At 52.1% G+C, this 16,792-nt stretch overlaps 1 protein-coding gene across 1 annotated transcript in view; it reads right to left on the bottom strand.

Moving 5' to 3' along the window:
- ZAN (zonadhesin) overlaps positions 1 to 16,260 on the bottom strand; it is a 37,650-nt gene extending 21,390 nt beyond the window's left edge. Inside the window, exons 1-18 of the mRNA XM_047089544.1 lie at positions 16,173 to 16,260; positions 14,505 to 14,651; positions 14,061 to 14,332; positions 13,794 to 13,881; positions 12,940 to 13,092; positions 10,154 to 10,318; positions 9,497 to 9,588; positions 9,227 to 9,305; positions 8,938 to 9,084; positions 8,131 to 8,402; positions 7,764 to 7,848; positions 7,175 to 7,238; positions 5,307 to 6,526; positions 4,067 to 4,251; positions 1,481 to 1,622; positions 1,195 to 1,311; positions 592 to 716; positions 146 to 291 (exon numbers count right to left, since the gene is read on the bottom strand). Coding sequence (XP_046945500.1) covers positions 146 to 291; positions 592 to 716; positions 1,195 to 1,311; positions 1,481 to 1,622; positions 4,067 to 4,251; positions 5,307 to 6,526; positions 7,175 to 7,238; positions 7,764 to 7,848; positions 8,131 to 8,402; positions 8,938 to 9,084; positions 9,227 to 9,305; positions 9,497 to 9,588; positions 10,154 to 10,318; positions 12,940 to 13,092; positions 13,794 to 13,881; positions 14,061 to 14,332; positions 14,505 to 14,651; positions 16,173 to 16,260 — 3,587 coding nt within the window. The remainder of the gene's footprint in view (positions 1 to 145; positions 292 to 591; positions 717 to 1,194; positions 1,312 to 1,480; positions 1,623 to 4,066; positions 4,252 to 5,306; positions 6,527 to 7,174; positions 7,239 to 7,763; positions 7,849 to 8,130; positions 8,403 to 8,937; positions 9,085 to 9,226; positions 9,306 to 9,496; positions 9,589 to 10,153; positions 10,319 to 12,939; positions 13,093 to 13,793; positions 13,882 to 14,060; positions 14,333 to 14,504; positions 14,652 to 16,172) is intronic.
- Positions 16,261 to 16,792: the final 532 nt, after the last annotated feature.

The following is a 16,792-nucleotide window of genomic DNA, read 5'->3' as shown; positions in this document are numbered from 1 at the left end:
AGGGAGACGGGAACTAGATGCTTCCCACCCAAAGATTGAAAATTAGTGCCTGGACGGGAGGGGGAGGAGGAGGGCAAGGTCCTGGGAGGGGGAGGGGACAGAGCAGGTCGGGGGAGTGGCAGCGGCACCAAAGGGCACCCCTCACCTGGGCACACTTATATACAGCTGCTGGTTGCCATCCCATCTCACCCGCAAACCAAACGCCGTCTGCAGCTCCACAAACCGCCCACTTGAAGCCAGGAAGATTCCTTTAGAAAGTACCGCTGGGAGAGAGACTTGCTTCCCCCCAACCTGGTAGGCGGGGCAAGGGAGGAGACCAGGAGACAGACGGAAAGTCAAGGAGAACACCCCATCCAGAGACAGATGGAAAGTCAAGGAGAACCACCTCCCCGCCGCCCCACAGATTCCCACATCCACGCTGGAAGGCACGGCAGCATCCACGGCAATCCTCAGTAGCACACAGAATGCTCTGGAACCCGTCCCTGAGAGGTCTGGAGGTGGCAGGAGCTGGCTGGAACACCGCGGCCCACGGGACAGGCTACAGCCAAGGTCTGGAAGCATTGGCAGGACTGAACAGAAAACCAGACTCACCAGCGTGCGCCTGTCCCTGAGCAGGGTGATGGTGATCTCATGCAGGGTCACATAGACTTTGCTCAGGCAGGACATGCCTTCCTGTCCTCGATCTTCATTCTTTGCCGCCACCCTGAAGAATGGCTCTGGGTGGGGAGAGGGGTGAAGAGCACCCAGGGGCCCATTCAACAAGCATGTCTGAGCGTCCACTGAGGGTGGCGCCCACACTTGGCACTGCGGGGCTAAAGGACCACAAAGAGTGGGGCGTGACCGTCTGCCTTCTTCCAGAATAGCCTGTACTGTGCTGAGACTCTGTGCCCCCTCAGTGGGCCAGGGCACCCTCTGGGGCAGGGCATTCGTAATAGCTCTCTCGTCCCTTCATTGCCATTATTCCAGGTAGGCCTTCAGTAAAAGCTGGCCAGGGAGACAACTCCTAAAGAGGCATTCTCTTAAAGGGCATCCTGAGTAAGTCCTGCTTCTGGGGTGGACATGTCCACTCTTACGTCACCCAAGACATTGTTCCCATCTTGCTCCTCCCATCGGCTCCCCAGCCCTTTCCTGCCGCCCGCTGTTCCCAGCTGTTCTGAACTTGGACCCCTGGCCCAGGCATCTCCAGGGCCATACCTGTCGAGTTGCCACAAGGTTGGGCCAAGACGTAGGTGCATTTGCCCATCAAGTTGAAGTGTCTTCCATCAAAGGTGAGATAGTGCGGGTCTCCGTAGACGGCGCAGGTGGCGGTGCCTGCTGGGGAGGAGGAGGGTGGGGGGCACAGGCAGCGGGCTGCTGCCACTGCTCCAAGCAGCACCTCACCCACCCAGTGGCATGCCCCAGCTCCTCTGGTCAAGGGACCCTGGTGTCATACCCACTCTGACCAGCTGGCTGGCGGGGTGGCATGCGGGGGGGGGCTCACCGTAGGGTTGGCATCCGTAGTGGCCGTTCTTCAGCTGGCACACTGTGTGAGTCCCACACTGAGAGACCTGGCACTCCATCCGACTGCCAGGCCTGCAGCGGCAACGTTCTGTGCAGTTGGAGCTGAACCACTCTGCCCCAGGCTGGGAGCAGGGGGTCCGGAGTTAGACACTATAGCTCTTGGGGTCCTTCCCCCTTCACCACCACACCTGCAGACCTAACTTGGCGCATACTCTTCCTCTTCCCACGGCCCTGCCAGATAGCCCTGCTCACCACAGGACATTTGCACGTGCTTCCCTCTTGTCCTGGAATGCTCTTCCCCCTCCTTTCTAGATCATTTTTATGTAACCAGCTCAAGGGTCACTACTTTCTCAGGAAGACTTCTCAGACTCCCTGACGAGGTCACCCTCACAGCTTTGGGTACCTTTCCTTCCCAGGACTTACCACAACTGTACTTTCATATTAATTCCTGTGATTGTTTGATTGCAAGCACTCTGTGAGGGACCATGGCTCTTTACTCACTATCAGAGCCGCAACACATAGTACAGTGCTTGGCAGGAGCTCTCATCCAAGAAATCTTTGCTGTTGGGGCGCCTGGATGACTCAGTCAGTTAAGCTTCCGACTCCTAGTTTCGGCTCAGGTCATGACTTCATGGTTTGTGAGTTCAAGCCCTGCATTGGTCTCTTTGCTGACAGTGGAGAGCCTGCTTGAGATTCTCTCTCCTTCTCTCTCTGCCCCTGCCCCCCCCAATAAATAAACAATAAAGAAAAAGAAACCTATGCTGTGTCATAGTGAACCAAGATCCAATGTATCCCGTGGAATCTAAGAGCATTAGGAGAGCAAGGGCCATGCCCTGTTTGGGATGGCCCCAATTCCAGGAGGGTGGAAAGGACTCAAGAAATGTTCCTTGAATGCATAAATGAATGTATAAGAAATGCATACATGACTCCAGGGGCAGGCAAGAAATGCTTAATGCTAATGGTTGTGATAGATCTTTCTGAGGCTGAAACTAATCCTAACACCGACATAGGGACACCCAGGAGACTAGTTAAAGGGAGGAGGGGGAGAAAGTGGTCCTCAAAGAGGCAGATAGGAACTCAGATGATCCATGGGGAAGAACACCTGAAGCTGAGACTAGCCACTGGACACTAGTGAAGAGCTTAATGCACTTTTTTTTTTTTTTAAGTAGGCTCCACGCCCAACGTGGGCTTGAACTCACAACCCTGGGATCAAGAGTCACACACTCTACCAGCTGGGCCAGCCAGATGCCCCTAGTTTAATGCACTCATAATAGGTTGTGTATGATATTTACCATAATTAGCTAATAATAGTAACATTTATTAAGTACTTGGCCTGTGTTCAGACCTAATTTCAGATTCACAACAGCCTTATGAGGTAGGTAGAAATTATTGTGTACACATTTCGTAGACACAGACACAGATGTGAAGAGATAGAGACACTTGCTCAAGGTCACCCAGCAAGTGAATGCTGGAGCCCAGATTTTTTTTAAAAATCTTTTTTTTTTTAAAATGTTTACATACTTTTGAGAGAGACAGAGACAGAATGCAAGCAGGGGAGGGGTGGAGAGAGAGGGAGGCAGAGAATCCAAGGCAGGCTCCAGGCTCTGGGCTGTCAGCACAGAGCCAGACGCAGGGCTCAAACCCAAGAACCGTGAGATCATGACCTGAACCAAAGTCAGCCGCTTAACTGACTGAGCCACGCAGGTGCCCCTGCTGGAGCCCAGATTTAAAGGCTCTGTCCAATACAGTGGCTACCAGCCACATGTGGCCATCGAGCTCTTGAAACGTGGCTGGCTCAAATTGAGATATGCCGTAAGTATGACATACACACTGGATTTTGAAGAATTAGTATGGGGGGGGGAAGGAATATAAATGATCTCATTAATAATTATTAGTTACATGTTGAAATGAGAATATTTGAGATTGACTACATTACTGGAATTAATTTAACCTGTTTCTTTTTACTTTTTAAAAATGTGGCTATTAGGAAATGTGAAATAAAGCATGAGGCTTGTGTGCTATTTCTTCTGGACAGCGCTGGCTCAGAGCCTGTGCTCACGTGGAACCTTCCCAGGGGGGCCACCAATTAGGGGAGACAAGAACAGTCACTCCTCTGTTTTGACAGGATATGCAAGTTCCTTTGGAAGAAGATTCTGGAATGTTGTGTTCTGCCTTGAACACGCCTGAAGTTCTACTCAGCATCTGGGCTCCCTGTACATGCAGGGACCCCCCTGGCTTTCCTCAGGATGGAGATGAGGGCCTTGGACCACTAGGTTGGCCCAGCGTCTCATGCGTGGGGCCACGGGATTATGGAGTGTTCTGCACAGCCTAGCCTAGCTGAGCCAAGGTGAGTACTCAGCACATATTTATTGTAGGAACAGAGATGACCATCAAAAGCCATATTGGGAATGAATGACTCCAATATTGCATAACCTCTGCTTGTGAGCTGGCCCCTTGGGACTATCCCATGGGGACAGTCATCTCGTCTTGGGAGCAGATGGAGCCAGAACCCAGGTGTCCCACTCACAATCTCCCTCGGGGGCTCTGGGCACCCCAGCGGCCTTACCTTATAGTAATTGTTGTTGTAGAAGCAATTGCAGGACGAGGCATTGATGCAGAGGGATCCCCGAAACAAGAAGCCAGAATTGCAGACACAGCCAGGTTCGCAGGGGGGCCCACAGTTGGGCTTGGGTCTCTCACAGGATGCTGGGCAGGTGCAGCGCTCATAATGGGCATTTGGGGGACACCTCGCTGAGAGGAAAACAGCCTGCATCAAGCCTTCACTCTACCGCTTTTTTCAGGGAGACTTCCTGTTCTCCTATACCCCCACACTCAAGTTCTCTACAAAGTAAGTCCATAATTTCGCCATAAAGAGGAGTGAAGATCCCTCATATGGATGGACTTGAATTTCTACAACACGGAAGAACCTTGAAAACATGATGTGGAGGGAAAGAAGCCAGTCCAAAAGACCACATAGTACATCATGCTCCATGTGTGCAATGTCTAAAAGAGGCAAATCCACAGAGACAGGAAGTTGATTAGTGGTTGCCAGGGCTTGGGGCATGGTGGGGGTTTGGGGAGAATGTGGAGTGACTGCTAACGGGTTTCTTTTTGGGGTGATAAAAATGTTCCAGAATTAGAAACTGATGTTTGCACAACGTTGTGAGTATACGAAAACCACTGAATTGCAAACTTTAAAAGGATGCATCTTATACTATATGAATCATATCTCTACAAAAAGGAAGGCGTGTGGCATGCGACTGGCCCAGTCAGTGGAGCATGCAACTCTTGACCTCAGGGTTGTGAGTTAGAGCCCCACGTTGGGTGTAGAGATTACTTAAAAATAGAATCTTAGGGGCGCCTGGGTGGCGCAGTCGGTTAAGCGTCCGACTTCAGCCAGGTCACGATCTCGCGGTCCGTGAGTTCGAGCCCCGCGTCGGGCTCTGGGCTGATGGCTCAGAGCCTGGAGCCTGTTTCCGATTCTGTGTCTCCCTCTCTCTCTGCCCCTCCCCCGTTCATGCTCTGTCTCTCTCTGTCCCAAAAAAAATAAAAAAAAATAAAAATAGAATCTTAAAAAAAAAAAAAAGATGCTGTAAGTTCGGGACTTGACTCCCAACAACCTCCACCCCACCCATGCTCTGCTTCCCTCTTGGTCGGGGTGGTCCTCATTTTTTCAAAAGTTAACATGTCGCATTCATCTCTCTTCTGAGACTGCAGTTTTCTATTAGAAGCATTCATTTATGTAATTCTCTCTCCTACTCATGATCTCTTACTTTCTGCTGTCGGTTCGATGCTGTGTCACATACCTGGAGTGCGTCCAGGGGTTGTAGCGGTCGTGGAGGTACTTGGAGCAGTGGAAGACATCACCAAGACTGTTGGCCCAATGGGTACAAGTGTTGGGCTGGGCTGGGGTATTGTAGGAACTGTGTGCCATTCAGTGGCAAAAGTAGATATTTTTGTGGGGATGGTGGGGTTTTTTGTAGGGACAGTGGGTTTTTCAGTAGGGATGGTGGTTTTTTCTGTGGGGACGGTAGGCCTTCCAGTAGGGACGACAGTGGTCTTTTCAGTGAGGACAGTGGATTTTTCTGTGGGGATGGTGGTCTTTTCAGTAGGGGTGGTAGGCCTTTCAGTGGGGACAGGCGGTTTTTCAGTGGAGACAGTGGTCTTTTCAGTGGGGACAGTGGGTTTTTCTGTGGGGATGGTGGGTTTTTCTGTGGGGATGGTGGTCTTTTCAGTAGGGGTGGTGGGTTTTTCTGTGGGAAGTGTAGGTTTTTCTGTGTGGATGGTGGGTTTTTCTGTGGGGATGGTGGGCCTTTCAGTGGGGACAGTGGTTTTTTCTGTGGGAACTGTAGACCTTTCAGTGGGGATGGTGGGTTTTTCTGTGGGAAGGGTGGGTTTTTCTGCGGGAAGGGTAGGTTTTTCTGTGGGAAGGGTAGGTTTTTCTGTGTGGATGGTAGCTTTTTCTGTGGGAAGGATGGGTTTTTCTGTGGGGATGGTGGGCCTTTCAATGGAGACAGTGGGTTTTTCTGTAGGAACTGTGGGCCTTTCAGTGGGGATGGTGGGTTTTTCTTTAGGAAGGGTAGGTTTTTCTGTGGGGATGGTGGTCTTTTCAGTAGGGGTGGTGGGTTTCCTTGTGGGAAGGATAGATTTTTCTGTGGGGATGGTGGGTTTCTCTGTGGGATGGGTAGGTTTTTCTGTGGGGATGGTGGTCTTTTCAGTAGGGGTGGTGGGTTTTTCTGTGGGGATGGTAGGCCTTTCAGTAAGGACGGTGGGTTTTTCTGTGGGAAGGGTAGGTTTTTCTGTGTGGATGGTGGGTTTTTCTGTGGGAAGGGTAGATTTTTCTGTGGGGATGGTGGAACTTTCAGTGGGGACAGTGGGTTTTTCTGTGGGCACCGTGGGCCTTTCAGTGGGGACGGTGGGTTTTTCTTTAGGAAGGGTAGGTTTTTCTGTGGAGATGGTGGTCTTTTCAGTAGGGGTGGTGGGTTTCTCTGTGGGAAGGGTAGATTTTTCTGTGGGGACAGTGGACCTTTCAGTGTGGATGGTGGTCCTTTCAGTGTGGACAGTAGGTCTTTCTGTGTGGACAGTGGGCTTTTCTGTGGAGATACTGGGCTTTTCAAGGGGTATAGTGGACTTTTTAGTGGGGATGGTAGGTTTTCCAGTAGAGATGGTGGGCTCTTTGGGAAGGACAGTGGTCTCTTCAGAGGGCACAATGGTCTCTTCAGAGGGGATAGTGGTCTCTTCAGTGGGGACAGTGGGTTTAGTGGGAATAGTGGGCTTTTCTGTTGGGACTATGGGCTTTACTGTGGTGACAGTGGGTTTTTCTGTGAGGGCTATAGGTTTTATTTGGGGTGTCATAGGTTTTTCTGTGGGGGTCATGGGTTTTCCTGTGAGGGCCATGGGTTTTTCTGTGGGGGCCATGGGTTTTTCTGTGGGGACAGTGGATATTTCACTGGGGACAATGGGTTTTTCTGTGACAACCATAGGTTTTTCTGTGAGGACAGTGGGTTTTTCTGTGAGGGCCACAGGTTTTTTTGTGGGGGAAATAGATATTTTGGGGAGGTTCATAGGTATTCCTGTGGGGGCCATGGGTTTTTCTGTGGGGACAGTGGATATTTCACTGGGGACAGTGGGTTTTTCTGTGGTGGTCATAGGTTTTTCTTTGGGGACTGTAGGCTTTTCTGTGGGAGTCCTAGGTTTTTCTGTGGAGACAAGGGTTTCAGAAGGGCCAGTGGGGGGAACTGGAGATTTGGAAGGAAGCACTGTTGGCATAGTTCCTGCAAAGAAAAAACAAACAAACAAACAAACAAACAAACAAACAAACAAACCCTGGAGTTTAGTCGAAATCAGACCACCGCCCTCTTCACTCACTTCCAATTGGAGTGGGTGGCCTCAAAGGGTAATTTATTCACACCTCTCCTTCTACTCCCAACCCCAACCTTCACTCAACAAACTCTCAACAAACACTGCTCCTAATATATATCAGACGTCATGCCAGATACAAACGACACAACATGAATAGGATGTGGGTCCTCCCTTCAGGATCGCCATCTACTGGGTAAGGAATTCTGGATCTAGCCACAGAAATTCACTGCATCAAAGTCACATGCGCACACGCAAGCATCCTGATGTCACCGAGAAGGCAGAATGTAGAACACAAAGCAGTGTGAAAATACAAGCACAGGAGAGAACTTGATTTTCAGCCATCTGACAGATGGTCATCCCAGAGCACTGCCCCCTTTCCGGGGCCTTGAGTTTTGTTTTACCTCTACAAGTCCCGTGATTGATCAAGATAAAACCCACAGCGACAACAAAGGCAGTGTTGGTCCCTCTGATGGCCTCCAATATCAGCTGAAGGGAATGAAGGACAGAGAAGAGAGAAGTCCAACTGAATCCATGGCACCTCAAGGATTCTCCCAGACAGCCTGTCCTCTGCCAAAAGGTCACCTTGTTCTAGGCTCAACAGTCCAACTCTGCCCTCACTCCTTTTCAGGATGCAGATATCCCTCTCAGGGACACTGAGTTCACCTCTGCTCTGCTCCCTTTCCAGCGTCCCATCTCCTCAGCCCTGATTGTCCCCGGGTACTATGTCCCCCTCACCGGGCCCCACACAGGGCCCACTCTGTCTCTCACCTGCATGGGCTGTTGATGCCCCGAAGGGATAGTGACGGAGGTGTTCAGCCAGTTGGGGCTCTGAGACCCAACGCGGTGCCAGAGAGAAGTCGGGAAACTGCCTGCGGGACTCTCCAGCAGGAGATTGAGTTTAGCGCCCTCTCCTAGGCCGTACATGTGGTAAGCAAACTCCACACAGATCGCACTCGGGGCACAGAAGGGCCGGCTCACCAGTCTGCAAGACTGGCCTGCCTCAGAGAACTTGTCAGCCTCGACATAGATATAGCGACCTTCTGGGCAAAAGAAGGGAATCAAAAGAAGGGCAAGATGACAACCCCCACCCCCACCCCGAGGACACTCTCGTGTTGTTTTCTCTAGCGACACCTCGCAAACGAGGGTTTGACGCGAACACCCAAACTCCCCACGCTGTAAGCGGGTTTTTTTTTTCCTACTTGTTTTGGACTTCTAACTGAAGAAGGTAGGATCAGAAAGAAAGGGAAAACCAAACAAGCAACCCAGATTCCTTTGCTGGCTGCACCAGTAAATGTCTTAACTGAAAATGACGTTGTGGATTTTGAAGGCTCGGGCTCAGTGAAGTGAGTTGCCTGGATTTTCTGGCGGTTTCAGTGACCCCACAGGCAGGAGAATCTTCAACCCGTTCGATTTCTGTCATCTCCCCAGCTCGGACCCATGGTGGCTTCCCAATAAACACCTGCCGGCTGACCGTCGCCACCTACAATATCTTCTCCCAGGAATCCTACCAGCCAACTCCCCAGCTGGGAGAGGATTCAGTAATTCGTTGGCTTGGGAGATCCTCAATCTCCTCACCTCCATTAAGGGAACCTCCAAAAGCGCCTGTACCCTGCATGTGCATATTTTTACTTCCCCGGGTCCAGTGTCCACCATCCCCTGATGCCTGGGCCCAGTCACAGAAGGGATGGGCATCATCATCAAAGTCACACTGAGGAAAGCTCTCTAGGGGATCAAAATGGGAGATGTGAGAAATTTGGGCCATGCCCTCTATTTCTCCCCAATCTTGCCCTCCCACCCCCCCACCCCCACTGCCCGTTTTGATGATCTGGTGGAGGCCCTGCTCCTCCCAGGGCCTTGCTCTCACCCCCACAGGGAGCAATGCTGATCGCATCCACTGCCACAGCTGGCTCTGGGGTCTCTCCAAACACACCCACCACAGTGAACTGAAGAGAGAGAGAGAGAAAGGGGACTGGGAGTGAAAAAAGAGCCCAAATGCCCAAACCACCCCCCACCATCTAATTTTACACTATTCAGGAACCCAGACACCCTGCTCCCAGCGCCCAGACCCTCACTCCACTTCAATATCAGAAGTGCCTACCCTGTGCAAGGGGTCCTGATCTTTGCTCCTCTGTACCTGAATTTCTCCCTGGGCTGTGTAATTGACAGTAACAGGCTGCCAATTGGGCCCAGGTTGTCCTGAGAAGAGAGTGTGTTTCCTGATGCTGCCTGCAAATGAAAGGAATCAGAGAGAGAATTGACTTATTAAGGGGACTGAAAATGACCTCAAACCTGTACTCAGGGGGTGCCTGGGTAGCTCCGTGGGTTAAGCGTCTGACTTTGGCTCAGGTCATGATCTCACGGTCTGTGAGCTCGAGCCTCATGTCGGGCTCTGTGCTGACAGCTCAGAGCCTGGAGCCTGCTTCACATTCTGTGTCTCCCTCTTTCTCTGTCCCTTCCTTGCTCACGCTCCGTCTCTCTCTCTCTGTCTCTCAAAAATAAACAATTTTTAAATTAGGAAAAAAAATCCTATACTCAGAAAGAAGAGTAGCTAAGGGAATACTGGGAGTGTATCCCCCTCTCCCAAATGCAAGCACATCCTTCTCTCTCACTCTCCTGGTACTTTTATCTGTTTTTCTAGAAGCCAGCACTCTCCCAGCTTCCCAGTTCTACTCCACACAATAATCTTGCATATATCCTAGATTTCCCTAGAAATATGGGATGCCCCATATTTTCCTGTCAATTCAACCCTGGGAGACGAGATAAGCATAAATCCTGCAAATGCCAGTCTCACCCAAGACAGAAGCAAAGACGGCGAGGGCTGCACCAGGTGACTGGCCATAGAGGATGTAGTGGAAGGACAGGCTCAAACAGCCAGAGGACTGGCTCAGGGGGCTCAGGAGGACAGATTTCTGCCGCGGTTTTGCATTCTTGGGGTCCAGGAGCATGTAGAAGCCACCTATAAAGTAAAATGCCAGTTAGGTGGGATGGCTGAAATTGAGGGATAGGACCCTGTGACAGCAGGGGTCCCGGGCCTGGGAAGCCCCAACAGCTGCCTAGGATCGGCCAGCGATGAGGTGGGCCTCCATCTGTCCGAGGCCTTCGAACTTTCCAGAAATGCTTGGCAAGACTGGTTAAGGGCGCAGGCACCACCATATGAAACGCAGCATCCTCTCAGAAGCAGCAGCCAGAACCTTGTCCTTTGGGTTGTGACGCTTTAAGTCCCCCAGGGTCATATCCTCTTCCTTTTCTGGACCCACGGGACAGAGCTGATTCACACAAACTGGTGAGAGAGAACTGGTCTGACGCCTAGAAGCCGGCATCTTCCCATCCCACCCCCTCCGGCAGTTCAAGCAGCCAATCAACCTAGACTTCGCCCCGTGACGCAACTGGTAGCCGGGGAAAAAAGTTAGGCTGCGCAGGCGCGCTCCGTCTTGACTCCCGAGCGGTCCTGCCTGGTGAGCGCGCACGCACCCGGCCTGGAAAGGCGGCCTCCGGGAGACAGAAAAGAGGGCAGAAGGGGAGGGAAGAGAAAAGAGAGGAAACATCAGGGAAGGAGGAGGTAAGGGGAAGGAGGGAAGTGGTAAATGGTGAAAGAAAACGCCAGGAGGGCGCTAATGGGATAGCTGGTTGGTGGAAGGGAGAAGTGGGAGTAAAAGAAAAGAGGGAAAAATAGAAGGAAGCAAGCTGGAAAAAGGAGAGAGAAAATGGAAACAACAACCAACATTTACTGAAACTACTGGGGCTCGGCTTGGGGGTGCTAATACTGGGGGGCGGGGGTGATGCGGAGATGGGCTGGCCCTGCCCTGATCTCCAGGGCTTCGGAAGGGAAGGGGAGGTTCTCCGGGTCTTTCTAGAAGGCGGACCTCCGGCAGCAGGAACAGTAAGAAAGCGCAGAGGAAGGAGATCTTGCATTTGGAGTGAGCAGAAAGGGCTTCTGGGCGCTGGGGGCAGACGGAGAGGAAAAGGACAGAAAAATGAAGGGAGAGGATTGAGAATGGAGAAATGCAAGGGGCCAGAGAACAAAGAAGAGAATTTAGAAAAGAAATCAGGGAGCGGGGTTCTCATGTTTGACCTACACAGCTTGGCGTGCGTGGCGTGTGCTCTGTGAGGCCTGGAGAGGCACGTTGTGTGGAGAAGACAGGAAGAGAGGTAGTTGCTGTGGGCGAGAGAAAAGGAGCAGAGAGGCACAGGGAAGGAAGGAAGGAAGGAAGGGAGGGAGGGAGGGGGTGGGGGAGAAAGTAGAAAGGGGGAAGGAAGGGAGGGAGGGGTCATCCGTGGAAAGAAAAGCCCAGCCAAGAGCACAGAGAGAGATGGTGGGAAAGAAGCTACGGACAGACATGGATGCAATGGAAGAGGAAACGTATTGCCTGGCTTATTACAAAAGCCTTGTAACTATATACATATGTATATGTTTATTTTAGAGAGAGAGCACGCACACGTGCATGAGTGGGGGAGGGGCAGAGAGAGAGGGAGGCAGAGAATCCGAAGCAGACTCCAGGCTCAGAGCTGTCAGCACAGAGCCCGACATAGGGCTCGAACTCACGAACCATGAGATCACGACCTGAGCCGAAGTCGGACATTTAACCGACTGAGCTAGCCAGGTGCCATATTGCAAAAGCTTTCTAAATGGCCTCTCTGCATCTGCCTTTGGCCGTTCCCTTCAGCATATTCTCAACGCAAAAACAAAAACAAAAAAACCCCAAGTGATCCTTTTAAACATAAGGCAGATTTAGTCACTCCTCTGCTCCAAATCCTGCAAAGGCTCCCCATCCACATCCACATAGAATCAAAGCCACAGTCCTGACCATGGCCTTCAAGGCCCCAAGTCATCAGCCCTGCCTAGGACTGCTCTAAGCTCCTCTTCTCTATCCTTGCTAGGTGGCCTCTTGTATCTCAGCACCTCCCCCACCTCCTAGCTCGCTGCTACCTCAGGACCTTTGCATGGCTGGCCCCTCTGCTTAGAATGTTCTTCCCCTCTATATGTTTACTCCGTCACTCCTTCACTTGCTTCAAGTTTATGCTCGGATATGACCTGAATGAGACCTACCCTGACACCTTGTTTAAAACTCACAACACCCCCCGCCTTAACTCCTGCACTCCCAATCCCCTCATTTTGTTTGACTTTCATTTTTCAGTAGTCCTGCTATAACTATAATTTATTTCTTGTTTTAGGAACCATCTTCCTCTCACCCCCTGCCACTCCTAGTCTGTTTTGTAAGCTGATGTATCTCAAGGGCCTGGGACAGCACCTGGCACATCATAGGCGCTCAGTACGTACTTGTTGAATGAATGGATGAACGAATGAATGAAGAATGCATGAATGAATGGTGCCAGGGAAGGGAGGTGAGGAGTAGGCTGTGTTGGGTCTGCCCGGTGGCGTTTGTGGGATGGCAGTGGGGGAAGCTGGGGTGTGGAGTTTGCTTTCTGCTGAGTAACTTGCGCTCAGCGAGGCTTGAGGTTGCTGGGGCTTACATCCCATGGCAGTTACTGTGCGGTAGTCAGGCAAACATCATAAACTCCTGCAGAGGTCACTAGAAGCCCACAAAGTCAAAGGACGGAAGTGTGGTCGTTACTCACCACCAGGGCTAGAGAAATCGTCCTCAGGCCCCACTTTCAGCACCCCGGACGACCCCTTCTTCTGGACCCACTTGGCCCCAGAGGCTGTCGGGATCCAGCTCCAGCCACAGAGATCATTTGGAATGTCAAAGCTGCACATTTGCATCATGCAGACTGAGGGGAGAAAGAGCGGGGAGGGGAGGGAGGGTGGATTTAGCTTGTTCTAGAAGGATGCAGCTCTCAAAAGTATGCCCCAGTGTGGGCATACTCAGAATTCTGAGTCCCAATACTGTGGGACCCAATTCTGAGTCAGAATGCTGTGAGCCACGGTGGGCTTTGGAGCCAGATACAATTCCACTCCTCAACGGCTTATTCCTGGGACATGTTACAGAACCTGCCCAAGCCTCAGTTTCCTCATCTATAACTGGGAACGACAGCACCTGCCTATCTTACTTTAGATCATTTGTGGAGAGCCACTAGTACAATCCTGTGCCCAGTAAGTGTTAATTACTTGGACTCAGCTTCTGGAATTTTCCTTCACTTGAGTTTGCTCCCCTTGAATCTCTATATGTCAGCTTAGAGGGCTGATTTGGGATGGATCTGGGGGAACAGCTGGAGTGACCAGACATCCAGTTTTGCGCAGGGACTGAGGCATTCCTGAGATGCAGGACTTTCTGTGCAAAAATGGGGACAGTTCAGGGCAATCCGGACTTGGTTGGTCACTCTCGGAAAGTTATTACCACAACTGTGTTCAAAGGGAACCTCTCCTTAGGTGTAGGTGCTTCAGGATTCAAAGGTGTGAGGTGTGGAAGTAGAGGGAAGCCAGAGCTGGGCAGATGGTGGAGGCAGAGAGAGAAGGAGGGACAGGGGCTCACTCCGATTGCAGGAGCCCCTATGGATGGAGATGGCATCCAGAGCGATGTCCAGGTAAGCCGTGCTGCCCCTCACTCCTTCAGACATCACCTGTGGGAGAAAGGAGGGGACCACGCAGCCTGTAAACTCCTTTGCCTCAGGCCCCCACTTTTCCTGCCTGAATTCGGGTGGCCCGGCCCTGGCGCCCCCTCCTTGTCCCGGCCCCTCCTGCCCCCACCCACCCAGATTCGCCCTGGGGCCCAAGGCTCTGCCCTCTGCCTCACCCTCACCTGACTGGGCAGGGCAAGGCCCATAGGCACGGTGACAGCGGTGGGAATCCAGGAGGGGCTCTGGGTGTTAGTATGTTTCCAGAGCAGGCTGGGGCGCTTCTTCTTGGTGTCCCTGAGCAGCAGTAGTTTGAGCTCGGCGCCCCACGAAAGCCCAAACAGGTGGTAGGCGAAGTGCACGCAGAGGGGGCCTTGCTCCCATATGGGGGGGCTGCGTAGGCGGGCCACCCCGCCCCGGTGGAAGGTGCTTGATGCCATGTGCAGGTAGTAGCCCTCTGCGGGAGGCAGAGCCCAGGATGATGAGGAGGCCCTCCCAGCCTTGAGGGCTGCCCTCCCACCCCCTTCCCAGAACCCAGGCGTCCACTTCCGGCTGCCTCCCTTCTCCCTGCACCCGCGTCTGCCCGAGCCTACCTCCTAGCTGTCTCCCTAAACTTTAGGCTTCCTTACCTCCGTTGGGGTAGCCCCCGGGGGGACCCATACTGCCGGTGGGGGAGGGTCCACTGGCTCGAGTCCAGTCCCCATCGTCTGTGGACCCTTGGGTCCAATCACAGAGGGGGTTGGAGTTATCCTCAAAGTCACACTGAGTGAGAACAGCTGGGAAGAAAGGGCTGCTCTGAGGCCAGGAGAGGGGAGAGGGCCAGCCCCAGAGCCAAACTGGGGGTCGGGGGTTAGCAGGATTGCTTAGCTTAGAGAAGGCAGCCACTATGTGGGTCCAGAGCACAGATTTGGAAAAGAGAATCTGAGAAATAAGAATCTCGTAGGAGAAATTCAGGGCAGGGTGGGGCAGGGCAGAATGACTTCTAGGACAGGGGTCGCACACTGAGGTCCAGGGGGTGGATTCATCTGGGCAGACAGGCTTTGTCTGGATGCATACATTTTGTTGTTAATCTGAATATGAATCTTCTAGGTAGGGCTTGGACTCCACTCTTCCATGGTCCCTCCACCCTCTGTTCATCCAAGGACTGCCCTCCACACATCACTATGTGTTGATGCCATCGCCCAACCCAGAGGGCCCTTGAGGTGGCCACCCTGCCCTGGGGAAGGAGAAAGGTCTGAGTGGTGCTGGTTTCCAACTCACAGTTATCCCTAGATTTGCGAGCAACTGGCTTCCATTCTGAAGGCTTCCCCTTCCTTGGGGTTGAAGAAGGAAAAAAAAAAGTAATACTTGTCATCATCAAGAATCATAAGCCTCATTGATCGTGAGCTTTCTGAGTGGTCCTTCATGAAGGATTTCTTGGTATTCATATTGCACCAAAGTGTAGGCAGCGAACATATATTTACTTGTCTTCTTTAAGGTTTTCGAAAGCCCGGGCGCTTGGGTGGCTCAGTCGGTTGGGCGACTGACTTCGGCTCAAGTCATGATCTCACTGCTTGTGGGTTCGAGCTGCACATCAGGCTCTGTGCTGACAGCTCAGAGCCTGGAGCCTGCTTCAGATTCTGTGCCTTCTTCCCTCTCTATGACCCTCCCCAACTTGTGCTCTCTCAAAAAATAAACATTAAAAAAAAAAAGAAGGCCCCCAACCTCCTCACGTTAAATTCTCATCTATCTCCTAAAAATAAAATAAAATAATGAGTGTCTCTCCTTGGAGCGCCTCACTGGTTCCCTCCGTGCCTCTGTGACCTGTGTTGGAGCCTCCCTGGAGGAGGAACCCGATCGTGTGTATGGCAGTTCTCAAGCAGTGCCTCGGCGTTTACACCTGGGGAAACCCCTTCCTTCGAGCTGAGGTCCTCTTGTGCTGAATCCTAAGTTCTCCCCTTAGAGCGGGGACCCTGGGTCCCACGCTGCCCTAGCTACGTGCCACTGAACATACAGATGAATAACACAGGGATGGCCCCTCCTCGCCCTAGGAATAACGCAGAGAAGCTCACTGCGCCTCCCCAGATGGTGTAGGCCAAACAGAATAGCCCTTTGCCATACACGTACAAGTTCTACTTGCTCAAATCCCACAAAACAAGCTCCAGGACACCAAGCCATCTATCATTTCTTGCTGCCTCTACCGGAAGTCTCCTGTCTGCTGGGTTTGCCCTGGGTTTGGTCCGTTTCCTGAAGGCCCAGCCTCTCCTCTCGTCTCTTGCTCTTTCTAACATCTGGGCTCTGTCCTCTGAGCTTCTCACACTCCTCAGTTCTAGGCGCTTGGGTCGTGGGGTTCTCCCCACTGTTCCTGTTCATCATTCCCTTCCTCCCCACGGCTGTGCCCTTCATCGTTACCCTTTTGCCCCCTCCAGCGTTGCCCCTCACTCTCCCCCAGAGTCACCCCAGATCACCCCCTGAGCCCCGCTTACCGGACAGGGGCAGGCATGTGGCCCTGGCCCCAGGCGGCCCCCACCAGCAGCACCAGAGTCCAGACTGGAGGAGCCATATGGGACCTCAGAGGCGGCTCTTAGGGAAGAGGGGAAGGCACAGTGAGCGCGGGCTACTTTATCTATCCCTGACCCTCCTCGCTTGACATCCTTCCAGGGATGCCGTGAAAACCAGACAGAGAACACCAGAACGCTCTGGGAAATGAAAACTACAAGGGTGGAAATTTAAAATCCAGTGAAAGGAAATGAGATGAGAGCAGGAGAGAAGGACCAAGAGAAAGACTTAGAGAAGCAGTCCAGAACGTCTAGCATCCAACCAAAAGAGTTCAAATCAGAAAGAACAAAGGGAAGGAAAGGACTTCGGAAAAACCACACGAGAAGATTTCATAGGACTGAGCTACAAGTCTCTTGATGAAAAGGGGTCTCTTATGATG

Source organism: Lynx rufus, unplaced genomic scaffold (assembly GCF_022079265.1).
Source record: "Lynx rufus isolate CCGP_SWC_20201006 ecotype Redwood Valley unplaced genomic scaffold, mLynRuf1.p SCAF_27, whole genome shotgun sequence".
NCBI classification, from domain to species: Eukaryota; Metazoa; Chordata; class Mammalia; order Carnivora; family Felidae; genus Lynx; species Lynx rufus.
This window is presented reverse-complemented; position numbering and strand designations above follow the sequence as displayed.